Source organism: Haemorhous mexicanus, chromosome 22 (genome assembly GCF_027477595.1).
Source record: "Haemorhous mexicanus isolate bHaeMex1 chromosome 22, bHaeMex1.pri, whole genome shotgun sequence".
Lineage (NCBI taxonomy): Eukaryota > Metazoa > Chordata > Aves > Passeriformes > Fringillidae > Haemorhous > Haemorhous mexicanus.
In genome coordinates, this window is record NC_082362.1 from 5,426,007 (window position 1) to 5,444,063 (window position 18,057).

At 48.2% G+C, this 18,057-nt stretch overlaps 2 protein-coding genes across 2 annotated transcripts in view; one reads left to right on the forward strand and one right to left on the reverse strand.

Annotated features, from left to right (window-relative positions):
• Window positions 1-2,189, reverse strand: ALKBH4 (alkB homolog 4, lysine demethylase). The gene is made up of 3 exons (XM_059866140.1): window positions 2,057-2,189; window positions 1,210-1,407; window positions 1-771 (listed from the first exon to the last, which is right to left on the reverse strand). Exons 1-3 carry the CDS (start codon window positions 2,150-2,152, stop codon window positions 136-138), a joined length of 930 nt encoding a protein of 309 aa, XP_059722123.1. The 5' UTR covers window positions 2,153-2,189; the 3' UTR covers window positions 1-135.
• Window positions 2,121-18,057, forward strand: part of LRWD1 (leucine rich repeats and WD repeat domain containing 1) — a 16,330-nt gene continuing 393 nt past the window's right edge. The window contains exons 1-15 of the mRNA XM_059866136.1: window positions 2,121-2,257; window positions 4,048-4,191; window positions 6,508-6,742; window positions 7,938-8,057; window positions 9,304-9,456; window positions 10,118-10,258; window positions 10,904-11,245; window positions 11,873-11,999; window positions 12,246-12,355; window positions 12,838-13,045; window positions 14,519-14,591; window positions 14,685-14,825; window positions 15,480-15,574; window positions 16,144-16,305; window positions 16,941-17,065. Coding sequence (XP_059722119.1) covers window positions 4,112-4,191; window positions 6,508-6,742; window positions 7,938-8,057; window positions 9,304-9,456; window positions 10,118-10,258; window positions 10,904-11,245; window positions 11,873-11,999; window positions 12,246-12,355; window positions 12,838-13,045; window positions 14,519-14,591; window positions 14,685-14,825; window positions 15,480-15,574; window positions 16,144-16,305; window positions 16,941-17,065 — 2,112 coding nt within the window. The 5' untranslated portion in view covers window positions 2,121-2,257; window positions 4,048-4,111. The remainder of the gene's footprint in view (window positions 2,258-4,047; window positions 4,192-6,507; window positions 6,743-7,937; window positions 8,058-9,303; window positions 9,457-10,117; window positions 10,259-10,903; window positions 11,246-11,872; window positions 12,000-12,245; window positions 12,356-12,837; window positions 13,046-14,518; window positions 14,592-14,684; window positions 14,826-15,479; window positions 15,575-16,143; window positions 16,306-16,940; window positions 17,066-18,057) is intronic.

Consider the following 18,057-nt stretch of genomic DNA (forward strand, 5'->3'; position numbering starts at 1 on the left):
TTGTTTGTTAAATCTTCATTTTATTGAGCTTATCTCTGCACACACCTGGTTCCTTACCCCACCTCAGAAATAAACCTCATCATACAAATTCCATACCTCATTTTACACCTCTCTCAGCAAAACACAACCTCTTGGTCACACGGGTCTCCCTTGGAAGGAAAGAGCAATTTGTAGCAGTTCTTTGCCCAGTTCCTCGTGCCTCCCCCCGGCGCAGAAGTCGGCAGAGAGCTCCCTGAAGGTGATGCCGACGCGGCGGTGCTGGATGTGCCTGCGGCGGATGCCGTGTTTCCACTTGTAGCGCGCATCCCCGTGCAGCACCACCAGCGACCTCTGGGGCAAGAGGATGGCCACGCTCACCTCCTTCCCCGGAACCAGCCTTGGCGACAAGAAGCACTCGGTTCCCTCTTCTCCTGGACTTCTGCACGCTGATGTCTGCGTGAAAGATGCAGGGGGGCTTAATTCCTCCTGATTGGAAAAGGGAAATAATTGGATGGGGTCCTCTGAGTCGCAGGACATGGAGAGCACCGTTTTTGAGAGCAGGTTCAGGCTGACCAGGCGCTCCCCCCAGAGCCACCAGTCATCAAAGTGGGGGTCGATGGCAGAGCCTCTCTCTGGTCTGTAGTCCAGGTTACACTGTTCCACAGGTAAGAAACCACTGAGCACAGCACAGGCCTTCATCTGTGCCACAATCTTCCTGCTGAAACTTGGCAAGCCAGTAAAGCTGCCAGCTTTCAGCCTTTGTTTCTTGAAGTTCACTTTGGGTCCATAGTCCTGTTGGAAAAGAAGAGGGAGGGAAAAGCTAGTGTAAAGGAAAAATCTAGGACAAGTCTTTTTGGAGAGGCTGTTCCTGCAGAGTTCTGTTCTCATCTCTTCCAGTGACCTGGTTGCCAGGTTGCAAAAGGACTCAGTGAATCTACAATAATCTCTCTGGATTTATAAAGTAAAACCAAATCTGAACACCCACTTCTTTCCCTTGGAGATTGTGTGAACTTTAATGCTTGAAAACACACCATCAAATACTGTTTATTGTAACTATCATGTATTTTTGCAAGAAGTTGGTTTTAATTACAGATAATTCTTGCCATTGATTTCAGGAAAAGCTTTCAAAGGAAAACACTTAATGAAACATCTCAATATTTTGGGTTTTAACTGAAAACAGCTTTCCTTTTCCAGAGGAATCTAAGATCAGATGTGCTTCCAAAGTCCAACCTGTTTCTTTCGGCCAGACTGTGATGGTTTCCAGTCATCTTGATCCATCAGTTCCACTATCTCACACTCTTCATCTTCACTAATGAACTCCTCCACCAGGAACACCCCTGGAAAGGGAAATGCCCAGCCAGCAAATTCCGAGTGCTCATTTCCTTTAGCTAGGCCTGTTGCTGGACAGTAAGTGAAATTATCTTCTCCCTGTGGAAATATCAACGGAAAAAGGGAAAAAAAAAAGCAATCAAATATTTCCATTATTTACCCCTGCTACCTTGCTATTGCAGCATGAAAACTGCACAGTATTCTTGCAGACAAGAAAAATTTTACAGCTGCTTTTGGGGAACACCTATTCCCTGCTCCTTTTTTTCCAGCTGCAGCATCAATGTGCTGCTTGCTTGAAGCCACTTTTTTTTTCCTAGTGATGGCTTTATCCTGGAAAAGCAGGGAAGAACCGATGATCCTCAGGGCCACAGTTATAAGGACACTAATGGTGGGTATTGCTGCAGAGATATGGTTTGTCATAGCAATAAATGTTGAATGAGGAAAGTTGAAAATCGCGCAGGCCACAAGGCTGAGCTGTAACAAATGAATGTGAACGTAACACGTGAGGCTCAGGTGAGCTCCGACTCCGAGCGTTATTGAGGCGAACAATTCACAATACCGGGGGTGGAGCGGCCGCCGAGGGGGCTCTGCCTCGGCCCCGTCCCGTGACCCTGCGGCCCCGGGGTCCCGGCTCCGCTCCGGGCACGGGGGTCCCGCGGCCGCCCCGCCCCGAGCGGCCCCGGCCCCGCCGCCCCCCGGCTCCTCCCGCCTGCCCGCCCCGCCCCGCCGCCCGCCCCCTCCCCGGTACCTGCGGGGGCGGAGCGGCCGGCGCGGGCCCCTCGCAGAGCAGGCAGGAGCGGATCCCCTTGCAGCCGCAGCCCGGCCCTCCGCCCGCCGCCTGCATCCCGCCGGCTGCGCCGAGGACGCAGCCCCCGCCTCCCCGCTCCCGCTCCTCCTCCCGCCCTTCCGTCCTCGCCGGCTCCTCTTCCTCCTCCCCAGCTGCTTCCAGGTGAGGGCAGCGGGGCTGGGCGCAGGCCGCGCGGTCGAGCAGCGGGGGTGGAAGGGGGATGCGGGCGGACTCACCCTCCCAGCAGCCCCCGCGGCGCGCCCGGGCTCCGCGCCGCTGTTCGGCGCCGCGGGGGACGCTGGGAGTTGTAGGCGCGGCTGACGCCCCGCGGGGGCGCCTCAGGCCGCGGCCGGCGCCGGCCCCTCTCGGTGCTCGGTGTCCGGAGGCGGCGGTGACGGGCGAGGCCTCGGCCGGGGCCGCACCTGCCCCGCCTGGCCCGGTCCGGCCCTGCCCACGGGCGGAGCCGCGGCCTGCGGCCGCAGCCGAAGATACCCCGGAGATAGCCGGAGGCCGCCCGGCGTGTGCGGACAGCCCGGCGGCCGTGGCCTTGTCACCGCCGCGGCATCGCGTCCCGGGGCAGCGCCGGCCGGGCCGGGCGTGCAGGGCAGCTCCGCGCGAACGCGTTCAGGCCAGGGGATGCCCGGCTGTGGGGCTCCATCCCGAGAGCTGCGGTGGGCAGGAGGGGCCTGTGCCCAGTGCAGTAACCCCGGCGTTCGGCACCCCCCGGGAACCGAATGTGCCCTGTGCAGCATCGCCCGGGGCTGTGGGATGGGACGTGCCGCGTCTGGCCTTCCCTGCAGCTCCTGCCCTGTCACGGCTGTGTCAGTGTGCCAAAGAGAGGGCCATGGCAACGTCCAGTCACTGGTGCCACATTTTTATTGTAGACACAGGACCTGAGGGAGGTTTGGTCGGACAAGCCTGACCCTGTGCTTGGACTGGCAGGGAGAGCTCTGTCGTTTGAAGGATCAAATCCCAAAGAGCTGCTGTTTGAGCAGGTTTTCGGTTCAGCTCTTTGTGCTTGTATACAATATTTCAGTGCATACAATATTGTGTCCCTTAATCACACAATGTTGCAGGTGCTGTAGGCGTGTGCTGCTGCTGAAACCAAACCCAGGGATTGCTCAGTGCCCCTCACGATGTGCTGGAGTGGCATTTAGGCAGCACTGATCTAACACAGAAAGACAGGAGCGAGCCTGGCCTTGGAGCTCTGTTCTCTTTTATTTCCCTCTCTTGGAATCTGTGTCAGGAAGAGTGGAAGTCCTGGACCAGTCATTTTGTAGAGCTCTTTTGGCCCTGTCAGCATTGTTATTCCAAATATCAGCATATTCCCCTGTGTGTGTGTGTGTCTACTGAAACATCAGTTAATCACCAACAAGACAGACAACTCTGTTGATTTTTTTTTTTTTTTCCTTGATGAGGAAATTGTGTCCTTGATTGGTGTGTGCTTGAATTTTTGCTGGTTAATTCAGTTTTCCAAAATTTTTGGGAATTTAGAAGTCATCAGGCAAGAGTCTGTCCAGCTGGCCAGGCCAGTGAGCTCAGTGTCACTTTCTTGGGAGAAAACCATTCACAGCAGGTGTATTGACTCTTACTGCTGCTTTTTGTTTGAAAGAGTGTTGGAATTCCTGGAGCAGAGCCTGGGAGAGGCACAAGCAGGTACCTGTGATGCTGTCCTGGTCCTGAGTGCCATCACTCATGGACAGCTTTCACCAGCAGCAAGTCTGTCACTCCAACAGCCACAGGATGTATGCCTGTTGTTTTGGAGATGGATTGGATCAGCGTGCTGGGAGCCTGTGCCCAATCTAATAATAGTCTCTGCCATGTTCATTTCAACCAAGTAAAAAAGGTGACTTCCAACACTGCAGCAAAACCAGTGGATAACCTCATAAAAATTTTTTTCTCTCCCTTGGAGCTGTTGAAAGATTTCCTCTTATTCCCATTTGTTTTATCAGGGTAACCAGAAGACATCCTACAGCTGACTGATTAGTGATTCCAGCAGAGAGGTGGAGGTTAAAAATGTCAAAAATTACCACAGAACTTCTTTTGGAAAGAGCAGTTCCAAGATCTACGAGGCTCCGAAAGATCGAGACGCTGAAGTAAGTGCAGACAGGCCCCTGGAAAATTCCAGATTAATTCAACCTGGCAGTGCCTTTTTATCTGTGAGTCTTTCTTCCCCTAAACATTTTTTTACTTAAATGAAGAGAGTATCAAAGCACAGAGCTGAGAGGGCATTCCCAGTGCAGGATGAGTGAGCAGTGGTGGCACTGCATTCACTAATTGGTTATTGGCAGATGTCACCTTTTTTTGGCCATTTCTATTGTATATTTGCTGCCATTTTTCTGTGAAACTGCTCGAGGCTGGATCCTGATTTCCTAACCCCAAGGTATCATCCCTACTCCCAAAGCCTTTGCATCTTTTCTAGGAATTGCTTAATGTGAATAAGAGAATCTTCCAGCATGGATTTCAGAGGGTTTTCTTAGTATTTTTGGCATTATTTCCCTTCCATTTTCCTCTCCCTCCATCATGTTCCATAGTAATTCTACTACCCCAAACATTGCAGAGGGAGAGAATAAACTCTGAAGTACTTAAAAACCACCAAAAACAGGTTTTTGCCACTCAGGTCCTTGTCAGAGGTCATTGCAAATATGTATCCTTCCAAATGTTTAACACAGAGCTGGCCAATCCAGGTGGCTCAGCTGGCCAGTTTCTGGCTGGCACCTTTGTTTTTGTTGCTGATGTCAGGGGGTTTGGGTTTCACATGTACTCCTTAAAGTTATTTCTTTCAGTTTGCCTTGTGCTAAAGTAATTATTTTTAGTGAGAAACATCAGTTAATCACCGAGGAGACAGAGAACTCTGTTGATTTTTTTTTTCCTTGATGAGGAAATGATGTCCTTGATTGGTGTGTGCTTGAATTTCTGCTGTTTCTCTGAGTATCAGCTGCAGAAATCTGGGTGACAGAGTGGTGGGGAGATGTTTGAAGCTGTGGATCTTTGGAGTGTGGCTTTCTCCATGCAGCTTCGTGCTGTGATGTGCTTCAGAAAGTCTGTTTGAGGAACACCAGTGAGTTTTTTCCCCAAAAGGATACCACAATCACAGCTCTGCAGCCAGCTGGATTGTCCTCAACCTGTCTTACCAGCTCTTGACTGGCTGGTTACACTTCTGAGATGGCAAGTGAAGGAGAAAGGATCTTGCTTTCTGGATTTGTTTGTCTCATTTATTCATACTTCATTAATATCTAGAAGCTTATTTTTTTAACTTATTGGTCATTAGAGAAAGAGATTCTGTTGTTAAAGGAAGCCAAGCTTGTGCCCTCAAGAGATGTTGGCTGCCAGGACTGGAAGCTCCCTTTGGAGCTCACCTAAATGATCTAACCAGAAATAAATGACCCTGCTTATAATATGCAGTTTCCACTTTCTTACAGAGAAGGGATATTTTTTTTCCCCACACCAATATTGTACCACCTTCTCTTTCAGGACAAAGTTCTTCTGTTTTGGTGGCAGTCTTGGGATTTTGTTAGGTGAATTTTTATATTTACCATTGGAAGCTTTTTCAGCAAAACTCACTATAAAATAAATGGAAAAAACACTTTTTTTTGTCAAGTTAGTTCTTTGAAAACAGCCAGATTATTTGGGGACGCACTCTGCACTTGGCATGAGCTGTGACATAATGACTGTAGTGCATTCTATGGACAGGGTAGACTGAGGGTGTAGTGTCCTGAATTGCCACAGCTTGTCTTGTTGGATCAACATTGCACAGAAATAAAATACCAAACCTTTGAGAGGTGTAGTAATTTTTTTAATCTCAAATAAGAATTTTTCTGGTGATTTACAGCTCCCAGCCAGCTCAGTAACCCCTAGGAGATTATCTGAATTGCAGGTTAATTGTGCTTTGGCAGACCTGAGTCTCTGATGGTGGCTGTTAGCTCAGACACATCAGCTGTCCCACACTGTGCTCACAATCCAGAATGCTGCCACCAGTGTAGGAAATGGATTTGTAAAGAATTCTTAAAACTGGCTAGAAAGTTGAAAAACATTTATAAAGTATTGTAACTAAGTTAGTTTTTGATAGAATGTTGCTGAGTTTTACATCTCCTGTGTTTTACTATTTATTGAGATTAATAATAGAATAAAGTTTTTTAAAACACTTTTTAGTTATTTCATCTTTATAAAAAGGAAAAAAGCTAACAAAATGGTGCTTCTGTTGTGAGGAGGTGATAACTCAAGAGATAGTTGAGTTAACCCTAAAAAACCAACGCACCAGAAAAAGCAGGTTTGGTCAGTTGTACCCAGGGAGTTTTGCTGGACTGAGGTGCCACCAGGTGGGACTGTCTATGCTATGAAATCAGCATTTGTTCTTCCAGTGAGCTACAGATAGTTCATGGTTGATTTTTTGGTTTTTGTTTTGTTTTCAGCCTGTCCAAGCTGCAATTGAAGACTGGAGATTTAGACCCACGCTTGTTTTCCCGCCTGAGGCACCTGCAGAAACTTGATCTCTCTGATAATTTACTGGACAAATTCCCCAACAGCCTCACCCTCCCTGATCTGCGTGTCCTGAACTGCAACAATAACAAGCTGGAAGATGTAACTGCTCTGAAACAGTTCCCTCTGCTCGAGGAGCTGACCTATGAGAACAATGTGTACTTGACAGTGAGTTACCCCCTCCTTCCATTAAACAGAGAGGCAAACAAACAGCACTTGTGCAAAGTTCTTATATATTGTTCTTGGGCAGCAAATGCGAGGGCATTTGAGAGAGCAGCCAGCCTTTGTGTGACATTTAACCACTTTGTGCCACTGTTTCTCAATCTGCAGAAGTGACTTGCCCAAAACCACTCAGGTATTAAAATCTGTGTCTTGAGCTCCTGATTCTCTAGGCCAAAGTCCTGTCTTAGGTGCCTTATCAGGTACAGTACCTCATGCTCATACTAAACATTTCACTAGTGTAAAATACAGGGATGACTGTGTAGAGATGTCCTTACAGAAACACAGAATCACAGAATGGTTTGGATTGGAAGGGACCTTAATGCTCGTCTGGTTCCACCCCTGCCATGGGCAGGGACACCTTCCATTAGACCAGGTTGCTCAGAACCCCATCCAGTCTGGTCTTAAACACTCCCAGGGATGGGGCAGCCACAGCTTCTCTGGGCAACCTGTGCATCACCACCCCCAGAGTAAATTTTTTTCCTAATAGCTAATGCTAGTTTTATTTCCTAATATCTGTGTTAGTTTTAATGCCCTCTGTGCTCATGAAAAGCAGACTGGGTCCTCAGATGAGGGTTTAAACTTGGTGATTAGTCTGGTTTAGGTTTTGACTTCTCCTAAGAGGATCTGGTGACTGTACAAGTCAAACATCCAAAACTGATTTTACTTGTGCTGTAAACTGGCATCAGCCACTCACCATCCCCACGTGGTTATTTGCTGTTGCACACTGGCACTATATGTGTGGCTGTATGGTGAATTATCTGACCCAATTCCAGCAGGAATTCCTTCACTGGAGGCAGGACAGGCCTTCCCCTGTGTTAGAGGTCAGGGATATGACTAGCTCCCAGCCTTGCACTCAGGCCCAGCAGATGAGCAGTTACACAGCCCCCACCTTGTGCTGGATGTTAGCACTGCCTGAGGGCTGGGCAGCCCTGTCTGCAGGTTAAGATCCCAACTCATAGAGAACATTAATTCACACCTAAAATGTGAAATTCAAGTTGAAAATCCTGAGGAGATTTTATGAAATGCCTTTCCCTTACTAAATATATCATTCTCATATGGGCTGTGTTTTAATCAAGGACTAAAGGTAAAGCATGTACCACATGTACAAATTTTGTAACTCCAGTGTTTTTTCTCTTTCTAGCTCAATGATGACTATAAAGTAATGTTTCTTTTGCAAAATCTTCGTCTGCTCAATGGCAAGGACATAACCAAACTGGCCAACCATGTGAGACGTGTCAACAGCCATAAGCTCACCAGCAAGGTAAGGAGTGGGGTATTTCCTTAACCTCTAAACACCTCAAAAATAACTAAATCCTGTGCTCAGTGTAGTGCCAGAGCTGCAAACAAGCTTCAAGTGGTTTGCAATACCTGTGGTATGATCTGAGGAAGAGTCTTACAGGAAGTGTCTTACAGCTGCTTTCTCTGGTCACTGCTGGCACCTGCTCTACCTGCTCTGTGCAGGCAATTTGCCTTTGGTTTAAGTGGCAGGAGCAGGGCCAACCAGCTCTGTGTCTGATCCTGTAGTTTTTCAGGTCACTCTGATCATCATTCAGGAATGGGAGAAGCCTGGTGCTGCCAGAACAGCTGCAAACACCTCCCCATCTAATTTAAGTTACTGTCCAGGCCCCAGGAATGGGGAGCACAAAACCAAGCTCTGGATAATCCTGCTTTTTCCAGCATTCACCAGGAGCAAGGACTTGTTCTTTCTTCTTCAGATGTGAATGTTTAGAACTCTATTTTCACTCATTTGTCTACACAATTTAGCTCCTGACAGATTGTCCCCACAAGGCCCCGTTGTGATCTTGAGCAAAATTATTGTTCAATTATGAAAAAGGTTTGGTTGGCTGGCTGTTCTTGTCTATTACTGCTCTTACCATACCATTTGCATTCTAGTTAATTGATCTTCTTAATTCCTTCTGTGTAACAGTGGAGGAAAACTCAGATCCTGAAAACTGGGATGAGTTGTGCTGAATATTGTCTGTGTAAAACCTGTGAACCTCAAAGGGTCTCTCAGAGCTGCTAAGACTCTTGTCCCAGACAACTGATCATGGCTGGCTGTTTAATGAGACACCAAACACTCCCCTGTGCTCTTCTTTTTGTGGTGTCTCTGCCCTGATGTTATTTGTACCTGCCTGCCCAGTTCTTAGTCCCGTGTCAATGTAAAAATGTCTGTTGGGTCCAAATAATGATGGATGTGTTACTGCCCACCAGCAACTCCCATGGGAAACTATGCTGGCAGGTGAGCATCCTGTAGGTCAGCAGCCTTTTGGAGTCCAGGTATCTCTCTAAATGGGTCCATGCTGACAGTGTCTGCTTAGCCACACTCACTCCAGCTTGGTACAGAGGAACTGACTTTCTCCTTAGCTGAAGTGGTCATTTGAACATGAATAAATAAAATAAAGTGGTTCCATCACTTAGGATGGAGCACTCAGGGCTGGCCACTTCTTAAATGCTTTCACAAGTTCTCTTGTGCTTTCTTGTTAAATAAACACAGTCTTTCTGCCTAGGTTACTGCTCACTGGAAAAAATTCTTCCGTGACCAACTCCCTGAGAAATACACAGCTGAGCAGGTGAAGTCCATCAAGAAGAAGTTCCTGAAGTCAGTACAGACCAACGTGGTGTGTGGGCCCAGCTCACTCAGCGAGTTCACCCGCTGGCGGGTAGGTCACATCCCACCCACCCTCCTGTTCTCCAGGCAAGGACCCTGCTCCTGCTTCTGCATGGGCTGCATTAAAACACTCCATGGATTTGGGTGCTCTTGCTGACAAGTGGTGTCATTTTTCTCTTTCTTCACTGCTTTGTTAAGCAGTTACCAGGACTAAATGTGCACCAAGTTGAAAAGGCTGTCATTAAATATTATTTTTTAATTCATAAGCAATAATGATACTTGTACTCATTAATCAGACTGCAGTATCTTTAATACTTAATTATTTGCAAATTAGTTTAATGGTAACTTTTATTCTTGATGAAAGAGTAAAGATAATGACAGAAGTGTAGTTACCATTTAGTTTGTAACATTTATTTGTTTGTTCATACATACAATTGAGGCTTCCATCTCTCCTTTGTCTTGTTTTATTGCTGTGCTGTTGTTTCCATAGCTGTGTACTCTGAATGCCCATGACGAAGTGAAGTTCTTGGGTCATGTAATCTCAGCTGGGGACTCCTCCACCACTTTTGAACTTCACACAGAATAGTGGGAGCAGATATTAAAACCTCAGCAAAGCAGCTATTTGTTGCCATGACACATCAGAGCTTGACATGCTGTGGCTCTTTTGTCATCATCTTTTTCTTTTTTAATATATCCACATATTTGCTTCTCAGGTGAAAATGATTGCAGAAGAGTTTCTGGCAAACTCACTAGGTCTGGAGTTAAACTCTGATACTGAATCAGAGGAAAAGACAGATGAGAATGAGGAAGAAAGCACAGAAAGCCCCAGGGAAGCTGCAGAAGACGTGGCTCAGGTAGGTGATTTTTCCAGTTACATTAGCAATGTTCTTTCTATTTCCTGAGAATTCAGCAGCTCTTGTCATATCACCTTTATGACCCTTTGGTAACCACAGGGGCAGTCTCAGGCTCCAGCCTGTATCCAACAGCTGAGGTTCTCCTTTACAGCCAGATTGAAGCTTTCCCAGAATTGAGAAGGTCGAGTTGCTCCCTGAGAGAGCTTCCATTCTCATAGGGGATCAAAAACATTTCCTGAGTACAGTCCTACTCACTCCACCTCTCCTCTAGGAAGAGATATTTTAATTAGAGACCTGGGCTGATGCCTGGCCAGGCTCTGCTGGTGTTTGCCTGCTTGGAAATGGCTGCAGACTGAACCCCTGTGGTCCATAGACCAGATTTGTTTTTCCACATCGAATGTAAATTGCAAATAGCTGAGACAGGGGAAGGGAGCTGAAAAGGAGGCTGGGTGTGTGGTTTTCATTAGCTTCTGCCTTTAGGAACCCTGCAGCTCTGGGCTGTCTGATTCCTGGAACCCAGTCTGTAACTGTGGGAGGATACTTGCATTTGAATAATTAATGTCTTTGACTTAGAAATTATCTGCACATCTCAGGGAAGCTAAAAACCTTCTGCAGAACCTGACAACATGACAACATGCCTTATAGGTCACAGTAACACCCAGCAAGAGGAAAAGAAATCATTCAAAATCAAGCCCTGGAAACAAGAGGTCCAAGACCCAGACAAACACCAAGGAGGAAGCTGAAGTTAATCCCAGAAAATCCAGTCATGTGGAGGATGACCCAGCTCCTGATAAACCAAGAACATCAAACCAACCAGCTAAGGAGGCAACCCCTGAGCAGGGAGGTGAAGGGACACAGAAGAATGGAGAGCAGTTTCCCAAGGGGCAAAGCAACAGAAGATCCAGTCAGATGACAGGGGAACAGAAAAGCCAGGAGCAGGACAACAGCGTGGTTACCTTGACCCCCGTGAAGAACTCCAAGCGCAAGGTACGTCCGTCAGCCCCCTTGGGACTGGCTTTGGGCCTCTTGGTTTGGAGTGGGAGGAGCTGCCCTCAGGTTTCTTCAGAGCTCTGCACAGCTTGGAGCTCATAGTTGGCCAAATATATTGTGAGTTTTGGTTTGGTTTTTTTTTTTTTGTCATTGTTTTAAATCTCTCAGAGGCATCAAGGGAGAGAAGGAACCCCCCGGGAGAGCCCAGTGGATCCCCTCTGGGGGATGGATGGACCAGCGCTCCGAGGTGGTGCACTGAAAAGCTGTGCTTAGAAATGGGTCTGGCAAGCCTTGCTCTCAACTCAAGGGCTGCATGGGGAAAGGTGTTTCCCCCTCAGCTCGGGCCACTGGGGATCTGAAGGGTTTTCCACGTTTCTCTGCTGTAGGAAATGGGGTTCTGTACTGGGGTCTGCTGGGCACATCTTTGCTGAACGGTTCCCTGCTGCTTTAGGAGTCTTGAGCATTGTGGCACCTCGGTCTCTCCTGTTCTCCATAGCACAGACGGGCTGAAAAATACTTGAGTTTAACTCAGATTGCTGTGTTCAGCAGAGGGTTCTGTCAGAGCAATCACAGGCAAACCGTGTCAGGGGCATGAATTTTCTAAATGTGGATGGTTTATTGTAGGAGGATGTCAGTGCAGAGCCATTGCATTTTCTTCAGTGTCACAGTAAAGGCAACAGCCGCGAGGATTTTAAAACGCAGCTCTGGTCCTGTGTCTTCGAGCCAGTGCTAGACTCTGGAGCCAGGAAAGGTGAGCTCTTAAAGAGGTTTGCAGGATTCCCAGAACCACCTGGCTCTGGAATCCCAGTGGACTCCGTGCCTTAGACCCCTGCTCCTTCAAGCTGTAGTCTCCGTTGTCAGGAAGAGACTTGTTTACATATTTCTCCTTTGACTTTGAAAACAGGAGACTGAGAGAGCACCAGGCAGTGAAAAGCTGCAGTCTTCGTGTGTTATCCCTGAACCTGGGAACTTCTCACCCATTATTTTCCTCTTTCAGATCCCATTGTGAGCTCCTCCAGGACCGTGGCAACCTGTGGAGGGGAATCTGTCTGTCTGATTGATTGTGAGACAGGGACAGTGCTGAAAAAGTATAAAGTGGCTACAGAGGTGGGTAGCAAGGGGGAAGGGTAAGCATTGAATGGGAATACCAGAATCTGTAATAATTACAATACCACAATCTGTAATAATTACAATCTGTGATAATAAATATTACAAAGAGGTCTGAAAGTGTTAGTATGGACAGATGTTAAGATGAAGATAGATAATAAACATTGCTTGCTTTTTCTTTTAGACTGGTTTTGGTCTATTTTTTTATTAGTTTAGGAGATTAGTCTGCCAGTCCTCACACAGGTGTGAGGCTGTGTCTGGCTGCTGAGCCTGCCTGACAGCACAGAGGAATAAACATCTTCTTTCTGTAGTTTATGTTCTTCTGAGAGCTGTTTTGAGTTTTGATGCTCCATCTCAAATAGTAGTGCCATTCCACCTGAGCAGCACTTGTGACAGTTGTCTTTTCTCTGAGCTAACAGCCACCACCCTGCTGGCTGTTCTCTGTTCTCTGTCACCCCAGCCTTGTTCTCCTTGTGCCCCAGGAGTTCTTCAGTGTTGCATGGACAACCCTCACAATGGTGATCAGCGACAGCCGCCAGAAAGCTCACAACATCCTGGCAGCTGCAGGGAGGAGAGGGATTGTCAAACTGATCCACGTGGCAGCTGACTTCTGCTACGGAGAGATAAAGGCTCACAAAAAGCCCATTGCTACTGTCTGCTTCAGCCCAACCCAGGAGACCCACCTCTTCAGTAAGTCTGCTTCAGAATCCCTGGTTTTAGTTCTGATGTGGAAAAGTCAGGGCTTCCTTAACGAGGGGAATTGTCAGGGCAAGCAGGGACACACCAACAAAAGGCATGGACAGGCATTAGGGAGAGAACATTGTGACTCTCCTGTGGCAGCAATCTCCTGCAGGAACAGCTTGTTTCAGCCAGAGCCTGCCTCTTGAGCTGAGGTGCAGCAGCTCCTGTTTCTCCCTTGGTGGCTCTCAGGGTGGCTGTCACACACACATTAGCCATAAACAAGCCCAGTAGTGATTCTGTTCCACAGGGATGAGTAAGAAGAATGGCAGAGCAGGCAGCTGGGAGCCAGGCAGTGGCAGGGCTCTCCTGCAGCACAGCAACCTATTATGGGCTGTTTGGTTTCATTTTAACCAACAATGTGCTTAATTGACTTTGATTTTTTTAATGTGAGTTCTATGCCTCGACAGAGATTTCTATTCAGGTCCTGATGTCAAGGAGAGCTTTGCTACACACAGTAGGGCCCACAGAGGCTGTGGCTCATGGACTGGTAATGAACCATCATGTTACAAATTGCAACTGCATTGTCAGGCTGTACAGTGAGCTGGTACAGAGCCATTCAGGCACACCTGCACCCCACAGCACATTGTTTCTCTTGCCTACAATTATCCACATCCTGGAGTGGTTTAAGTGCTACATGAACCATTAAAAGTGGAATTTTTTTTTTAAATAGAGGATACTTTCCAAGAAGAAGCTCAGGAGTGCCAAAAGCAGAAGCAGAGGAAAGGATAAGGAGGGTGGTGGAAGGGATAGGAAGGTTGGTAGCGCAGCCATATAATGGTGTGGACAGCAAGACTCGTTATATTTCATAGAAAAATTTACAGTAATTAAGGGAGAGTCTTTGCATCCTTTCTGGGGAGGGGACCCAAACAAGCTCTGAATTTGAGGGCTGCCATCTGATGAGGGTCCAGGTTACTCAGAGCAATTTGTTAGAACTGTTTCTCCTTCCAGTGTATCAGCTTGGTGACACGTTTCTCACCCTCTGTGAGTGCCTAACTTTCCCAGTGGGAGCTGCTGTGGATGTGAACACAGTAAGCCATGGATATGTTCAATGAAGTGATGTCTGCCTGAGAGTAGAGGTTGGAGCTCATATTTTAGATTTCACTAGAAGCCCTGACCAGAAATAGGCTCAGAGGGCCACTTACTAAAGACCTCATGAAGCCACAACTCAGTAATGGACACCAGGAAACAAACTGTTTTATCTGCCTCTCTTAGAGCACAGGAGAGGAACACTAAGTACTGACTGTGCATGTGTGACAATGTCTGGGAAATGCTGGGCCAGGAGCCTCAGGGACTGCTGCTGTGCTTTAATGAGCTCTCTGGAGCCTTAGAGGGTGACTGAGACTCAGGCAGAATTGCCAGCTAGCAGGAGAAGAGCCAGATGAGCAGCGGTGTCACTACCTGCTTCTCTTCTGTGTCCCACAGCTGCATCCTATGACAAGCGAATTGCACTCTGGGATATTGGGATTCCAGACTGTGACTACAATTTCAAAGCAAGGTAAAGGCTCAAAAACCAGATATGGCCAGTCCAAGAGCCTGTAACTATCACGTCACAGCACCACTTAACTGCTTGTTCTCTGCTTTTTTTTAGCCAGCTGCTGGTGCTTGAAACGGCCTCTATCCCCCTACGGATTGCCCTGGTCCCCACCTGCCCAGAGCAGTACCTGCTGGCAGGCTGTGAAGATGGGTGTTTTGCCTGGAACATTAAACTGGATAAGGGACAAAAAAGCAGGTGAGAACCACAAGGTGGGGGTGTGCATTTGCTTTCCAGAGCAAGAAAGAGATAGTTTTAGGAAAGGCTTGATTTTTAACTGAGCAGGTCTGAGCAAAAGCAGCACGTCCAACCAAACTTAAAACATCCTCCTCTTCCCAGAGTGGCCAGAAAAAAAAGGAGCATGATGTTCAAGGACTATTCAGAGCTTATATTAAAGCTGCAGGTGTTGCAGGCTGCTTTGCAGGAAGGCTGGCAGGAGTGTAATCCAATACCCCAAAACTTAAGGGTGTGTCATCTTCAGGTAGTGTAATGGAGTGTAAACTTTTGGATTGATTTCCAGTCTCACTGTGAGGCCCCCCCTGCTCCTGGTACGTGAGGTAACCCAGGAAACTGGGACCCTGTGGGAACTCAGGACAAAATTATGAGGAAGAAGCAAGTAAAGTCATGCCCTGCTGACAAATATCCTGATGCTGATGGAGTGCAGCAATCTCTTGAGCAAACAGGCTTCTGCTGTACTAGTAAACCCAAAAGTGTAAATTCAAGTGGGAATTCACCTGAGCTTGGCAAGAGACTCACTAACACACAGATTTCCTTCTGGGCTCTGCAGCCAGGTGCCCTTTCACTGCTGACTGTTCAGGACTTGGCTGATTTCACCCTTCCCCCCTGCTCTAGGCCTTTTGAAGCCATATTCCAGTTTCCTGGTGAGGAGAGCTTGACAACATCTCACAGGGTTGACGGTTTGGCTTTTCTCAATGATGATGTTGTTGGTGAGTATAAACACAACAGCACAATCCCAAAAACAGTGGGGCACTTGAGCATGTGCAGGGTGAAGCCAGCATGAAAAGCAGAGGGGCTGAAAGGGGTGTGACAGCCTCTTTAGCTTTGGGGGGGCTGCACAGGGTGGAGTTGTCTCCCAGAGTCACTTGTCTTTCCCAGAAATGTGGCCTAGAGTGCTTGGATAGGACCAGAAATCAGCTGGACACATCCCTGAGAGCACACATGGCCAAGCAGTGCCAGTGTGGAAGGGGGGAGAGTCTCTTTCTGCTCAATGGCTGGTGGCAACAGTATTTTTTTTCAGGGGAACTGTGGGTTTCACATCATGGACTGGCTCTTTCTGAACAGCTTATGCTTGTTCTGCAGCTCAGAAACATTAGCATAGCACTGAAAATCTCTCTGCAACCTCCAATTATCCTGAAATAAGGTAAAACAGGTGCAAACAGTAGCTGCTGGATCAGATCCCATGGCTTGAAATCCATATTCTGGATGGAGCACCTCTATCTCAATGCACTTTGCTTCCCAGCAGCTGCCACAGCCTCTCCCTTCCTTTCTTCCCTAGTTTCCAAGAGCTCCAAACCAGGATGCATATACTTGTGGAGCTGGAGCAAGTCTTTTGATGCCAAGGGAAAAGGATGCCAACGAACAATGTCTGCAGTTATCCTGGCTGAGCTGGAGTGGTCCACAACAGACATGTCCTACCTGACACTCAGCACCTGCCCAGGTAGGAGCCCTCATTTCCTGGGTAATGCTTTGCCCAGTGGTCCATGGCTCTCCTTTGATCCATGGGAGCAGCCTGGAGCTGGAGGCAGAGCCCAGCTCTGGATTTCAGAGCCCAGCAGAGAGCTCTGCTCTCCCCCCTGCTGCTCTGCAGTGCAGCTCCAGCAGCAGCTGGGTGGAAATAACACCAGTAATAAATAATTACAGCTGCACCTTCTGCCTGATAAGGGGGGACAGTCGAGGCTGGGGGGTCTTTCTTGCACAGGTTTTCAAAGCACAGAGCTCAGGGCTGGGCCCTGTGGAGCCACTGGGATGCTGAGTGCATCTGCGGGCAGGGATGTCACACACTGGGCAGCAGTTTGGAGACTGACAAGGAACAAACAACCCTGATCCAGTCAGCACTTCCCAAAACAAAGTCAGGAGAAATCCCAAAGCATTTAGCACTAGCTTTTCTACACTAGAGAGCTGGTTTATCTTCAAATGAATTCTTTCAGAGCAAGGTAGATTTATATTTTTGTGCCAGTAAGGGAATTTTGCTGAAGTATGGGACCCTCCATTGGGATCCTGCAGCTGTCCTTTACAGCAGAACAGACTCCCAGCTCCACACCTGTTTCCCAGCTTTTTCTTCTGCTCTCACAGCAAAAGAATACGTGTTCTGTGGGGATGAGAAGGGCAGTGTGTGGATGTACAACCTCTCCACCTACACCACGGCCTGGGGCTCTCCAAAAGGAAAGCGCTCGGAGCGGAGGATCTCTCCCACACAGGTAGGGCTGAGCTGCTCTCTGTGCCTCCCTTCCACCCCAGGACAGCTGATCACAGTCTCCTGAGCAGGACTATCCCAGAACACGCCTTGTGTTTCCACAGCTGACCCTCACAAACAATTAAAAGCAATCTCCAGAGCATGGCCAAGGCAATTCACTGTGGGACAGAAGGAGGAGCTGCAAAGCAAATCTGTCACCCCCTGCAGCTCTTCCTAAAACAGCCCTAAAAAAGTGGTGAGGAGCACAAAGGCACAGCTGTGCAGGAACCACATCCCCCAGGGAGGGCAGGGAAGCCAGAGTGAACATTCCCTGGCAGGGAAGGCCTCACTGCTTCTCTGTGCTCACTCACCTTTTTCTGCCCAGTATTTCCTCTGGAGACAGTTCTCTTTTGGGCAGTCACTGTTCCCTTGCCTGTCCCCTCTGAAAGGACAATCAAACACTCCAAAGGCTCTCACCCACTGGTCTGGAGCTATGTTAGACAGAGTGTTCCATTATTTCTTCCCTGAAAGGGTTATTCAGGTATGGGAAGGGAGTCACCATCCCTGGAGGTGGCACTCCGAGCTCTGCTCTGGGTGACAAGGTGCTGCTCAGTCACAGGTTGGACTCAATGCTCTGGGAGGTCTTTTCCAACCTCAACAATTCAGTGATTCCTCAGTTTTTTTGGAAATGCATTGCTAAGCCACCAGTCAGTTCCTTGGGGGCTGAGGTGCAGCTGATTTCACTTGTGCACTAAACCCTGCCCCTTTAGGAACATCCCACAGCTCCAGCACTCTCAGGAGAAGGAAGAGCCTGTGCCTCAGGGCCCCATGTCCCCCTCAGCCATGTCCCCACCACTCTACTCTCCCACAGTTCTCTGGGGCTGAGGTGCAGCTGATTTCACTTGTGCACTAAACCCTGCCCCTTTAGGAATATCCCACAGCTCCAGGACCCTCAGGAGAAGGAAAACCTGGGCCCCATGGTCCCCTCAGCCACGTCCCCACCCCCTGTGCTCTCCC

Bases quoted from the DNA above. Each gene is read 5' to 3' on its own strand.
- ALKBH4 (XM_059866140.1), bottom strand. From the start codon at position 2,152: ATGCAGGCGGCGGGCGGAGGGCCGGGCTGCGGCTGCAAGGGGATCCGC. The intron at 1,408-2,056 runs GTACCGGGGAGG...ATATTTCCACAG, and splicing joins CGGCCGCTCCGCCCCCGCAG to GGAGAAGATAATTTCACTTA. The intron at 772-1,209 runs GTTGGACTTTGG...CTTTTCCAACAG, and splicing joins AGTCTGGCCGAAAGAAACAG to GACTATGGACCCAAAGTGAA.